The sequence below is a fragment of the Cariama cristata genome, unplaced genomic scaffold (genome assembly GCF_000690535.1).
Source record: "Cariama cristata isolate BGI_N322 unplaced genomic scaffold, ASM69053v1 scaffold44426, whole genome shotgun sequence".
Lineage (NCBI taxonomy): Eukaryota > Metazoa > Chordata > Aves > Cariamiformes > Cariamidae > Cariama > Cariama cristata.
The window spans coordinates 8,330-22,497 of record NW_009621271.1 but is presented as its reverse complement, the minus strand read 5'-3'; the positions used below and the strand labels follow the sequence as shown (position 1 = coordinate 22,497).

At 38.4% G+C, this 14,168-nt stretch overlaps 1 protein-coding gene across 1 annotated transcript; it reads right to left on the bottom strand.

Annotated features, from left to right (window-relative positions):
• Nucleotides 1–339: 339 nt before the first annotated feature.
• Nucleotides 340–13,902, bottom strand: LOC104163005 (1-acyl-sn-glycerol-3-phosphate acyltransferase epsilon-like; the record flags this gene model as incomplete). The annotated part of the gene is made up of 4 exons (XM_009701877.1): nucleotides 13,839–13,902; nucleotides 13,510–13,625; nucleotides 7,701–7,790; nucleotides 340–430 (listed from the first exon to the last, which is right to left on the bottom strand). Coding segments are annotated over exons 2-4 (277 nt in total), but the record flags the coding sequence as incomplete, so codon positions are not given.
• Between the last annotated feature and the right edge of the window lie 266 nt (nucleotides 13,903–14,168).

Here is a 14,168-nt window from a genome sequence, read left to right as displayed (position 1 = left end):
ACAGTGCCCTGATCCAGCGTAGGCAATTCTTATGTCCCTTAGGAGCATGAAAAGAAGTGTCCATAAATACACAGACATAGACAGAAACTAAAGAGAGCTTTCTTGAGAATTAATACTCTTGCACAATGTGAAATGCATGCAATGCTTCTATATAAACTACTCTCATCTTACTCTGTGGTAAGAGTAACACTGCTTTATGCTATTCTAACCCTTAAGTATCAAACAGGCAGACTTACTAGTTCAGTTAAGGTGAGACCATCTTCATATTATATAACAATTTTATATAACGTACGTTCACACTGTAACAAAAGAATGATTTCAGAACTTTTTTTTGCTTACCTTCCTTTTCAGCAAAGGATTGACTATCTGCAATGACTTTTGGTATTTCTGGATTGTAACGAGTCCCCTCTGGAAAAATCACTAAATACATCTGCGGGATTAAAAAGAAACAGAACAGATAAGTTCTTATAATGAATGTAAGCCAATTCCTTTTAGAAGAATTACCATCACTTGAGAGGTCCATATTGTATTTAGTTAACACCCTCAATTACTCTAAGGATCCAAAGAAAATCAGAATGCTTGAGCTAAAATTTCTTAGCTCTAAGAAACTCACTGTTTGCAGTTCAAAATAATTTTCTTTGAATGTACACCATAGAAAGTTGCCCAGGTGATTTAGGAAGGGAGCTAGCACACGTCAAAAAAAGTGAGCAAGTCTGGAGCAGCTGATATCAACACGAATATCGGTTTTGTTAAGTGGGATAAGAGGAGAAGACTGTCAAATATGTCACAGATGACCTAAATTACTTTTTTTTCCCTTTAAAACTGCTCTTGCATCTAGTTTTCCCTTATACTGAAATACACATTCGATTCCATTCATAGTCAGAAATACTATTAATTGAAATGACGATAGATCAGCTACCTTACGTGCCTTTATGCATCTCACTGTATTAGATATTAAATATATTACAGACAAACTCTTAGTTTAGCACAATTTGAACTTTAAAGTCACATTCCTTTAAGCATGCATGCCTTCAAGGTTAGATTTAGCTTGCTTGCCTCTTCAGCAACAACTGTGTGCGGGTACTCAAATTATTACACAGCTAAAAGGTTGTCTAAGTATCTGCATATCTGAGTGTAAAATTATGTACCCAAATAGAAGCAGTTAAATTTGATGAATTTTCCATTTGCTTTTGAAACAGAACAGAGGTTTCCACCTCATCTCTCTTTTTGTGTGTGTGTGTCTTGCACAATCTCCTACATACAAACCTGATGCAAAACATCATTTAAGCAATGAAAATTTCATACTGGGGGCTCATGTGCAGAAGAAAAGCTACAGCCACAAATGGTAACTAGTGTGGAGTTGAACATGACACAGTCACAGTAAAATCATGCCTACTGTGCCTAGACTAACTACTTAACTTGTTATCTTTGTAGAAACAAGTCTCAAGAACTATTTGAAAGAAAAAGAGAGAGTGGATTTACAAAACAGTCCAAGGAGGATTATCAGTGAGTACAGCAAGACAATGACAAGCGGGAGTGCATGTCATGAAAAGATGCAAAGTTAAATAAAAACTCAGAAAGAGAGAGAGAGGAATGTAGCTTGGCCCACAAAACATCAGAGCGTCCTGGTATTTGCACTTCATGATTGCAGAACAGCCAGAGAAAAGGCTGAATGCAGAAAGACAGGACCCAGGAAGCGAACCCTCCAGAACCACCACACAGTGAAAAAGGTTGAAAGATGCACTAAAATCCAGAGGAGGGAAGAAATCTAGGAACCGTGCCAATCAGTGAAGCCAGTGAGATCAAGAGAACTGAGTACATAGCCTAGTATCTGGCAGGTGAAAAAGAAAAAAAAAAAAAAAAATTAAGAATGTCAAACCCAGTGTCAGTAAAGTGGAGTAAAGAGAGCTACAGGAAAGGCTGTACTTGTCATGGCATGTTTGGGGAGGAGGAGAACTGGCAGATTGCAGAGGCAGGTGAAGTCCAAGAATGTTCAAGGACCGGCAGAAACCCAAGATGTATACAAATTTGGTGGGGAAAGAACAAAAGAAAATGGCTTTAAGAGGCAAGGTGCTTACTTTTTCACAACATGACAGTAGCATAGGCACAGGGACAAGTACAGGAATCCTTATTAGACCCACCTGCAGTCCACACTTCCCCCAGTCATGTATACATTTCATCTATGAAGTACACTGTTGAGATATTTACATGACTAAGTAAAAACTTTCAGAGTTAGCTGGAAAGGGCACAATATTCAAATCCAGACACATTTTTGTTTTTCTTTTAATAAATGTGCTTATATTCAAATCACATAATTTGGATCCTTAAAATGGTACTTCAAGATGAGGTTACTCCCCTCGCCCTAGTGGGTACAGTGGTTCTAACAGGCAATGTAAAAATAACATCTACTTACTCCAGTCCTATGTGTGTAATACAAAGCAGGGTTTGAAATTATATTTTAATTATTCTTGTAAACCTCTAAAACATAACCAGCCAAACAGGTTTGTTGACCAGAATCTGAATATCTCTGAATTGAAAGCATACCAGCAAGACAGAGAAGTGACCTTTGCTTTAAATTCAGCATATACAAACTTAATATGTAGCTCATCAGGACTACTTCACCTGAGTAGAATCCATAAATGTAAACAGACGTCCTACTTATACTCACGTACAGTCCTGCCCAAGACAAAGAGATTCTGCCAGTGCAATTCAGCCTATGAAATCTGCTTGCATGACTGGCCTGTGTCTTCTCCCACCATGGGCAGCAGAAGCTAAATCCTTAAGCGCTATTTTCAGATTGTAACAACTACAAATTTCTAAGATTTTAATAACTAACTAAAATGGCATAGAAAATTTTGTATTACCACAGCCCCTGATTCATTGATATACCCATTGCAACCCCAGCAGAGTAGGTCCCTATGTTCAGTTACGTGGTACTTTCATGCCTGTTTCTGTGCAATGGGTGGGTGTCAATACACTCGCTATCTCTCATCAATTTGAAACCTTCAAGGAGTGGATCAGGATTCATCTAGTAGAACCCTAGTGAATGTTGTTGGAGCCAGAAGACCAGAAAAGAGGCAGAGGTTACTCGTATAGTCCCCAGCGTAATGTCAGGCAACTTGCCACAATCCGCAAACGAAATGAATGGATGATGATAACTGCTTTCCCCCAATAGCAACTCTATTCTTTTCCCTGGTGTTGTCAAGGTCTCCCAGGCCAAAAGAAATGGCAATGGCACTGAGAGCGGCTGTGCTTCCAGGAGGGTGAGCAGGGCAGCCGAGGAGGTCCTCGAGATAGATGAGAGTGCCACAAAAGGAGCTGGTATGGGTGGAGCAGGGGAAAGAGGCATGAAGCAACACATGAGTCCCTGGAGTACAGAACAAAGTCGGCCCAGATACCATAAACATACAAAGAGAAGAGGCGTTAAATTGAAAACCCAGCTGAGGACAGGGCTTTGGAGGGTGTCCTGGAGAGAGCAGCTGCCACTCTGTAGAACACGGGACATCAAGAAGTGGTAACTACTGACTGAAGATACCTTGCATTTACTGGGCTGTTCCCAGGTGGGTGACAAGGGGAAAACAATTAAATATTTCTATTTACAAAGTTCAAAATTATATTAAACAATGCATTTGTTTAGTTGTAGTATTATTATTATTGCATCCTGACAAGTACACAGATTGGTATCTGAATCCATTTAGACCACTGCCTAGAAGACAGGCTTCTGGTGAATTGGATGAGAAACATTTAACACTTAGATCAATAACTGAGAGAGAGATGCTATGAGAAAGCATAACTGGTATAACTGGAGTGAAATACAAAAGGAGATGTGAGGAAAGCAGGCAAGGACATCCAGGATTTACAAAGAAATTGTTAGGGATTTGCAAATTAGTAACTATATGACAAAGTAATTACATTAAGCCTTACAGCAGTTGTATTAATGTATCTCTCCCCTCCAGGTTTTTACTGTTTGATTGGCACTGCTTCACATGACAAAGATTTATTCTGTGACTGAATGAATGACAAAACCAAAACCAGCTAAATATTGGCTGTAGTGGGTTAAATCCCACCTCTCCAAATGCAGATTTCCTACTGCACACTAAAATGAAATGTCACATTTTCAGTTATCAGACTGATTAATTTGCTGTTCAGAAGGGTTAACTTTCTTTATATAACAAGCAGATTGAGCATATCAAGTGTAGCTGGATATACTGTTACATTGAGAAATGCGTTTATCTTGTTATGGCTTACATTAAAACAACATTAACACAAAAGTGTCCTTCAAACCATGTGACAGTCTCTGCTCTCACACAAGACATAAGATTGCAATTTGTTAACCGTCAGCCAGATTTTATGGAATTTTAAACAAAATCACATCATTTCAACTGAGTTTTGCCAACAAAAAGCTCAATAACGAACCATTGGAGTGTATACTTCAATGACTATTTGAGAAGAAAAGTAATTTCCAGAGCTAAGTAAGAAAATTTATTAGTTCAAGATCCCCACTAAGAAAACACGGGTGCAGCAGCGTTTCAGTCTAGCATCGGAGTTTTGTACGTGTCTAATATTGCTAGGCTACATCTGGGAAGAAGGGTGGACCAACTGCGCGCAGCAGGGTAGGAAAAGGGGCTGTGTAAGGTAGGCAGGTGGGTAGAAGTCATAAGACAAGGCGAGCAAGGAGCACCATGCAGTCCACAGTCCCTACACAAAATGAGGTATACCAGATCACTAATCCAGTTCTACTATGAATGTAAGAGGCAGCCTTATTTTCCTGTCAGCGTTGCACCTCCAATTTACTTTTCATAACACACACACACAAAAAAAAAGGACAACAATAAAACAGTAAAGGGCTTGCTACACTAACGAGAACAGAAGTCTGGTTCTGCCTTCCTACACGTCTTCAGTTTCTTAATGGGAACAGGGATGGCTCCAGACAGACTGAACATTAATCATTTGGATTCTTTTGTTTAAATGGTATGTGGAGAGAAATTGTAAATAACAAAGTGACCCTTAACACAGATTCCCGTCCATCTCCTCTCTATTGGCATATAATTCTTTCCTTAGCAGCTGAAAGGAGAGCTTTTCTCTAACACTACATTAAAGAAAGAACTCCACCACGTACGTGCGGAAAGACTAAGCAACAGCTGCTCACTAAACTGCAGAAAAGCCCACCCTGAGCTGTAGCATCCAGTGCATAAATTTTAATAAAAATTCCAGAGTACTAAATTATTTTCACATGAGGCTGATGATTTCAGGATGTCCTTGCTGCTTTACTGATTAAAATGTCTTCATTTTAAAAGCAATATGGTTGCTTGTGAATGTCACGCAAAGTTGCAGAACCGTAGTTTCTTCATGAATAATGCAGTAAGGACACAGGTTATCACGTTCTTCTCGCAGTAGTAATTGTAGGTTAAAGGGCATTTAAAGCATCTACATTTAAATTCTCAGATAAAGTGGATTATAGAAAGTTTTGTCTTCCCTCAAATGACAACTCAATGGTCTGAGTCTTTTACCCCAGCAGATGCAAACATTTGTCTCGGTAAATAGGTTTTTGACAGCTTTGGTTTTGTAGAACTGAAGTGTCACTCCCTATATGCTTTGACTGAAAGAGATTTAAAACAGAATGCATTTCTGCAGCAGTTACACTTATTTCTCTTCTATACTGCTACCCTAGATAGTACGAGGAAAATGGCAACAACTGCCTGGTAAGCAGGATTTTGTGCCTGTGCCCAATGCCACCAAACTTCCCGATAGCCAAATTATATCAAAAAACAAATGTACCCAAGTGGTCCCAAATTCATTTGGCATTAACTTAGATAGGTCAGGTATAGCCTTTCAGTCCACATACAACTCAGGAGGGAGAAGACGATCCCAGAGAAAAAACCCTTCTGGGTGTATTTCATTTATTAATCACATGTAGACATCCACCATGGAAAGTAGAACCCACAGCAGATATAGCTTTAAAGAAAAGCTTTATGCCTAAACCTTCTCTTACACTCCAGTTTGGCTAAAATCACACACCAGCCTGTCCAGTCAATTTATAGCACTGCAGCAACACTGAACCTCATTTGCAGGTTTCCAAAGACATGCAGAATTAGATGAGTTTCTAGGCACATCTTCCTAAGACTGTATTAAAAAAAAAAATCCACATTTATATGAAGAGATTAATTTAATGCAGAGTTGAAATCAAGACTCTTATCACAAGATAAAAGCCCCTGCATTTTAGGAGGGGGCAGAGGGAAGCCAGAAAGCCAGATTCAACCAGAACCTGTCTCTTTGGCTAGCAAGAAGTTCATGCGCCTAGGCAGGAAAATACCCTGCTAGGAGATTTCATCCAGACTAACTAACGAGAACTTAATCAGCACTCTGCAGAAAGAAGAACTGCTTAGGGGGATGACTACAAACGTGTTTCATACATCCTGCAATTTGTCTTTGCTTATTCCATCATACCGCAAGTTTTACAGAAAGTAGAATCTTTGCCACTGTCAGACAGAAAAGAACTTGATGCAAAGCAACCTTTCCACATCCCAGGACCCACCCTGGTAACGTAGGCACAAGTTACCACTACAGAATATGACCATCTTCTCCATGTGGAGATCATGAGATTAGACACTGGACAGCTGAAGTTTAGTTGTCCCAATATATTTCTGGTCTTTGTAACTTATATGCTAAAACCTGGAAACTTTCTTATCTTAATGAAAAAAAACAACTGTTCATGCTAAATCTTAGTTAAGACAAAATGCGTTTAAGCACTGTCTTAAACAAGGACACTTTACTCATTTAAGCCTCTTGGTAAGTGTAAGGCTAGCTTCCTTTTTCAACACAGACGCACGCACAAACATAAACACACTACCTCAAAAAAAAGAAAAAAAAAAGGCTATTATGAAGGTCAAAACAACCTATGCACTCCTTTTATCCAAGCCTCAGCTTACAAAAGGTTTGACAGTATTTGGAGTGGCAAGACCTAATCGCATCATTTTAAATAAAATGAAAGTGTAACTGCTCTATATCAAGGCTTGCTGAGTCGGTTTTCCTAAGCCTAGCCAAAAAGGCAGAAAACATTTTAATGCACAGCAAGTAATGGAAGCGAAGCACAGCGATTCTAACCACTGAGCCACAAACCATACAGGGAGTCATGAGAAATGTCACTTGGCACTAACAATCATTCTTCAAATAGAAAATTATCAAGAGCTTGGGTTTTTTTTTTTCTTTTTTTTTTTTTTTCTCCTCCAGGCATAGCAGACGAAGTTACTCAGTTCTAAGATGTTATGGCCATTAAAAATGATTGATCATTGGGATGACTAATTAAGATTTGGTAAGAATGGTTCTTGACTTTCAGAAGTCAAGAATATCAGTCTCTGACAAGCATACAGTAGTCAAAATGTTGTCTTTTGAAACACAGGGAACACTAACAGTGGTTTCTGAAGGAAAGTGCTATAGCTCATGTTCTAAGATTTAGTCCAGATCCCCCCTGCCCTCTACAGACAGAATCATGAAGTTTGTATCATTCACAAAGGACTAGTCAAATTTTCCCAAGTTTAATTAGAGGTATCACTCTAATTACAGAAAGCTGTAAAAATACAGAAAACAAATCCATGACTACCGTCTTGTAGTTTGTAGGTATGAGGCATTGCTCATTTCTCCAATAAGCTTTTGCCATTAAAAGAATTAAAGAAGTGAGGAGAAGGAAAGTATAATCTTACCGGAGTCTCAGCTTTCATCTGGGCCTGCAACTTCTCTCTCATTTCTTTTTCATTGAATTTGGCACTTCTTTTTACATAGACTCCTCCATGCTAACAGAGGAAAAAAAATGAAAAGTATTAAATATTTAAGCAGTTTAATGTAGAATAGTTGACAGAAGAACAAACAAGACAACAATGACAAGTCCCCTTTATGACTCACACTGCAAATTGCCCATAAGACATTTTCTCTTCAGATGAAAGCACCTGAAACTAATTTTACATTTGCATGTACTTAAGTTCACAAAATCTGTTTAAATAAAGATCAGATCTACCAAAAAAAAAAAAAAAAGGCAGATGACACCTGAAGTGTCTTGTTTAAAGGTGTTAAATAATTAACTGGAAGAGGGCATTGGAACCGACCCCAGGGATCTATCTATTCCTGACAACATTGACAAGCAGCTTAATTTGTGTATCAAGGGAAAAATCACACACCTGACATTACTCACATACATACAAGTACTTATAGGTCAATGTTTTCAATTTAACATGCCTGCTTTTAGATAGTGACAAATGCAAATATTGGAATTACAAGTATCATACCTCTACGTACAAAATTTATGAATAGCACAAAAGTAATCAGCATAGGCTTTAAAAACTTCCATGCACTTTACTACAGAATCAAACTTTAAGAAAGAAGTTACAAGCCGAGATAATAATTGAATAAGTAACACAAAATCTTTAGAAGGCAAAGGATTTTATAAAAGTATTTTTACTGAAAACCACTATAGAAAGTTAGACCTGGAAAAGATTCCTTTTATAACTTGTTCCACACAATTTATCACAAAAACTTCAGTAAAACGACTATGGCAAAGTACACACAAAAAAAGAGGGTTATAAAGAAATAAAATTTGCCTCATCATTTCCCTCTTCCATCACTTTATCTACAGCATAGCTACAAGAGGATGTAAATAAACACGCTCCAAAATGAACTACTGATACAATGAATTCTGAAGAAAGTAAAAATAAATATACATAGCTTCCAAATAACAGAATTTCATTTTTAAGGTATATTGTTTTCATGGGTTTTCTAACTGGTTCCCTAACTTGGTAACACTCTTTTCTGCCCACCCTGACTCTTGGCATTAGGGTTTGTCAGATAATTTCTGTACATTTATGGTTTTACACGCTTTTAACAGAAAGGTGACAGTAAGATTAAAACTACCAAGAGCTGAACCTCATTCAAATGTCTTATCTCAGGAAAAGACACAGTACTTTGTAGAAACAGGGGTGGCGGTGTGTGTGCAGAGAGCTATTATTTTATTTGCATGGCATGGACAGGAATAGTTTAAGGGGTTAGGAGGAGGCAGGCAGAAGAGGCGGTTATGCTAAGTGCTTTCAGCCTTTGCTTTTCATGGCGTGGAGAGATGGGCATGCAGCTGCTTAGCTAGAGGTATTTGACAAGACTTTCAAGTTGTTCTCCAAAAGTTGCAGTGAAAAGGAACAGAAAGTCAATGGTACATTAACTCCGCATTAAATATTCTGTCGTAACACCACCGCCTGTGCTTCCCTTCCGAGGTGAAGTAGCCAGCTGCAACGCTCCACTGTGCTGCTCTGGCTTGCAGGGGACCAAAACCAGTAACAGAATCCTCCAGTCCACCGAGCTTCGCCTTCAGCAGGCTGGAGCATCATATCAGCACCATCCCACAAGCAGTTTACCAGTCCCAGATACATAATGGCATAAACAGAAAAATGTTCCACTAGCTGTGCAGCAAACAGAGCGCCACATGTTATCTACACACTCCACATGTAAGACCGTTTTTAAGATCTGATACCGTTAAAGGGAAGTAGAAGTCTTATTCTGCACAGTGATACTCACCACAACCACCGCTTTCAGGAAGGGCAAACTCAGCTTGGTATAAGAAATAATGCATCTGCTATACAAGACTTCCATGTAATTGGTAAGTCATCATTCTGCGTGAGCTTGGCTAGGTCCAGCTTCAATAAATGAGGGAAGGCTGGAATCAAAGTCTTCCCTTATTTAGCAAAATACTAACCAGTTGCAGTAAACTGGGAAAACACTGAACCACTTTTTCTTTGTTTAATTTGTGAACTTGGAGAAATCAAGTTACGATCGTACAGTTTGCTTAGGGACACCATGACACCAAGGACAGTCTTGGTGTCCCCACTTCAGACTTTTTAATGCTCAGAAATAGATTTGTACTTCAAGTAAATATGAGTACACAGTCATGTAACGTAAGAATAGACCAATTATGTATTGTAAGATCACCACTTGCTGCATACAACACAACTACATAAATATATCAGCTCCCCTACGGCGCAGGATTACAGAGCTAAAGAGAGGCAAGATGCCATACTAGCTAAATACTTGGCTAAAATTCTATAACAACCAAAAGGGTACACAAGCTGATGCTGAATAACAGAAAAGTCAAAGACATACTTCCTAGGATAAAGAGTCAAGCAAACTCTAGGACATCAAAAATATTTATCAAAATTACATCCCAGCCTCACCAGGTGGTATAAGATGAATAGGAGCTAGCTGCATTTTGGTAGAGAAAGATAGGGCAAAAAAAAATTTCAGATCCACCCAAAAATAATAAAGTCAGTTTTATGAAAAGAAATAGCTCTACCTAATAAATCAAACCTGGAACTTAACAGGTTAATTTAAGTGGTTCTTTTCTTTTCTTGCTATTAGATAGCTGCCTCCAAAGAAGAATGCTAGTTATGCAATTGTATATAGCTCAAATTCCCCAATTTGTATTGCATTTCCTTTTCAGTAAGAGATCAAATATATGAATGCTTTTCAAAACAGATTTCTGGAAGTACTGTTTTTAAGGTTATAATTTTTTTCCGCTCTACTTTAAAAGCCCCTCTCTCAGTCAACAATGGATGATGTTTACAAATATACTTCCTTTGTGCCTGAATTTCGTTCTCCTGGACATCCAGACCACATTTATTTCCAAACAGGATGTTTACCTGAGGTAGGGAATATGAATTCCGTGAGCATGGCGTAATTATGTGGCTCTGGAAACTTTTAGTGGAGTGTAAGTGACATCACTGACAGAACATCAACAGGAAGGGCAGGAAGTGTTTTATGTTTTTGCACTGTTTGGTGTGATAAAAACAATAAAAATACCTATTAGCTTGCACTGCAGTCCTGCTGCATCCCGTCTCAGTCATTTAAACACACATGCATCACCATCGTTAGTAAGCTGTCTTTCATTTGTGTCACTGAATTAAATATATAGATAAAAATACACATAATGACCCCCCACTAAATCTTGTAAAAGTTTTATGTTTTGAGGAATCCAAAGTTGAACAGCTTTTATTTAATATATATGTTTTGATTAAAAATGTAGGGTACATCCAGATTAATTTCCACAGGAACCTTCTTTTAACAGCCAATATAGCAGTCAGGAAACTGAGCGCCGGATATTCCAGATAGCAATAGTAATTTTCCAAAATCTTGAAAAAAAAAAATCATTTCTGGACATCTAGTGATAGCGGATAGAATATACATCCTGTCTATATTTTAATTAAAGCAGACTTAAATCACCAATGTAATGACTACAGGCAAGGACAAAGAAGAAAATATTTCCATGCAGCAAACTGGTCACTCCGGTTCTCTACATTTTTCTTCCACTAGAGTCATTAGCGGGGACAAGCATTAGACAACAGAGAACTCCATCTTCTCCCAATGGACACCCTCCGTGAGGTATGACAGGGTGTGACAGTTCATAATTATTTAGGGGACTGGGACAGCAAACTCACCAATAAAAAGAAATTGTGAACAGTCATCTTATTTTCTCTGCAGTATATTCTTCTCCATATATCATGATTTTAGAAGAAAGGATGGCAACCACCCATGCTCCAGCCTAGATTTATAGCATACTCGCTGTCTAAGGCACTCATCCAGAAGACCACAAACGTTTTCAACCATCAAGTTGAAAACATCGAACCTGGATCTCCCACTATCTCGGGGGACACTCTGACCTCTTACATACTGAACAGACAGTAGGAACCTCAACCGCTACTGTGCTCTAAGGTAAAATGGTGAGACAGTTCACACCCTAGCGATGGGCATCTTCTATGACATGATCCAAGACGCTGAACCTCTCTTCAAATTAGGTACCTACACCCAAGCTACAATGCAACATCTGATTGCTGGGAAAGCCCGCTGTTTAAGGCACTTCGTATTCCTCAGCACATTAATTAGGCAGTTCATGGATCTGTACATCCTCTCACCCAACACTCTCTAAACCCAATCCAACTTACATTAGCTTCTGGGAGGCAAAGTTTCAGCCTCAACGGCCACACAAGGGCTATCATCCTGCCTCCTTCCCTCTTCCCACCCACGGCCTAATACTCAAAATTTTCCCCCTTTTGCTGGTTCTAGCAATTGACTGATCTGACTTGATTTATGGATGCAAGAGTACAAGCAGTGAGAGAGAGGAATGTGCAGCCAAGGATGAGGGAGAGAGTAAAGCTGCCCACTCGGACATACGGCTGTAGTTGCCTACTCTTCATATATTCCTTTACAAATGAATATATAGTTCAAATCATACCCAGCGTAGCAATTCGCTCAATATCCCCCATCTTCTTGGACAGGGCTGATAGTCAATTCAAGCAAACTGTCTATTAGAATTCTATTAAATTCTATTAGAAGTATTTTTCTAAGTGTTTTTTGCTTTTCTTTGCCTGGGCAGGGGGGGTGAGGCGAGGGCAGAAAGCAGATTAATGTTCAGAGAACAGGTAAAGATCAAAGACAGAAGCCAAAGGAGAAAAATCTTATTCAAGAGGCACTTTGGAAGAGTTAACCCAAAACTTAATCCATTTCTATTCTAACAACTAAGCACACATCTAAATCCTGAGATGAATACTCTAAAGCCACTTCTGATCACCCGGCAAAACATACCAATACTTCCAAAAACACCCCCCTCTACATTTTATTTAATTTGTATATAGAAACAGTCCTGCTTTCAGAAAAAGAAAAGAACAGACATGACAAACTCAGACAGGATTTTAGGGAGGTAAAGCCAATGTTCTCCACCATTTTAGATTAAAAATCGCATCCACTCAGTATGTTAGCTCTACAGTGACCATGGCCCGCTGTTTCTTCAGTAACTGTATGATTTTGAGTCACATCAGGTTGAGCTCTCAAACTAAAAGGAACAAGAGGAGCATTACGCAGGACGAGGAGAAAGTAAAATGTAGTTAATAGGAATACTGTTAGACTCAGGTTTTTGTTTAACCGAAGTCCAAAGCAAAACCATCAACACTTTACCAGAGGCTAGGATCTGCTTTTCCTCCACACTATACTAAAGTACAATTTTCCTCTTTCATATTGTGCTAAAACCTAACAATTGAAAAATAAGTACACCACGGCAATGTCAATTTACTCCCAATTTGTAGCATGATTGAAAAAACAAAACAAAACAAAAAACCACCAAAAAAAAGGCCTACATAGGAGAAAAAGTCTGCTGACACCTACTGCTAAGTGGGGTTTTGGACTGTAAAAAGAACAAAGTTCTAGAATATTCTGAAATGCTTCTAACAGACTCTACAGTTTTAATTCTAGTAATAAACACCATCCATAAGAAGTATTCATTTAGAAAAGCAAACTCAGTCTTTAACAACTGTCTCTCAACTAAGATATGCATCTAATTACATTGAGTGAAACCAGTTATTTTCATGTTCAAATAAACAAGCGCCAGCTCCGAACTACATCTTCCCAGGAGGTATGATAAACGGAGGGAAAGTCCATCTTACATATTTGACGCACAAACAGCAAGGAAAAAGTGAATGGGCTTACCTGTGAAAAATACCACCCATACAGAGGAAGCCATTTTAATCCATCTTTCAAGACATACCGGACATGCCCGAGAGCATTCTGCCTAATTGCTAGCATGTCCGCAATAATCCAATCAACTGCAAAGACAAAAGCCCAAAATGCTTAGTTAAATTTGTTTTTAATTGTCACTGATGAAACAAAAAGCACATGTTGTACATATAAATATCATTAAATGTTTCTGAAATAGAAGTTCTTGCTCATTCGGGCAAGGCTGAAAAGAGACACAGTAAACAGACAAGTAGATTTTTTAAATCTATAAAAGTGCTAAGACAAACAAAAAAAATACAAACCTGTACACTGATGATTTGATAAATATATTACATTTTCTTTATTTTTTGGCAAATCCCCGTAGATTATTACCTAAAAAAAAGAAATGTAGTATTACTTTATTATTTATTTTCATTGCATTAGGCAGCGATGAGATCCAATGCAGTACTTACCTATTTGCTAGGAAAATCGCCAGTAAGTTAGCACCGTTAACAGAAAAACATGCCATCAATACCCATCACGCATACAACTGACTTATCAACAAAGCAGCGAATATTAATTAACGAGTGCTTAAGAAAGCTATTCCATTCTTGTGCCTCAGCCCTAGAACTGGATCCATGGAAGCTGACCTA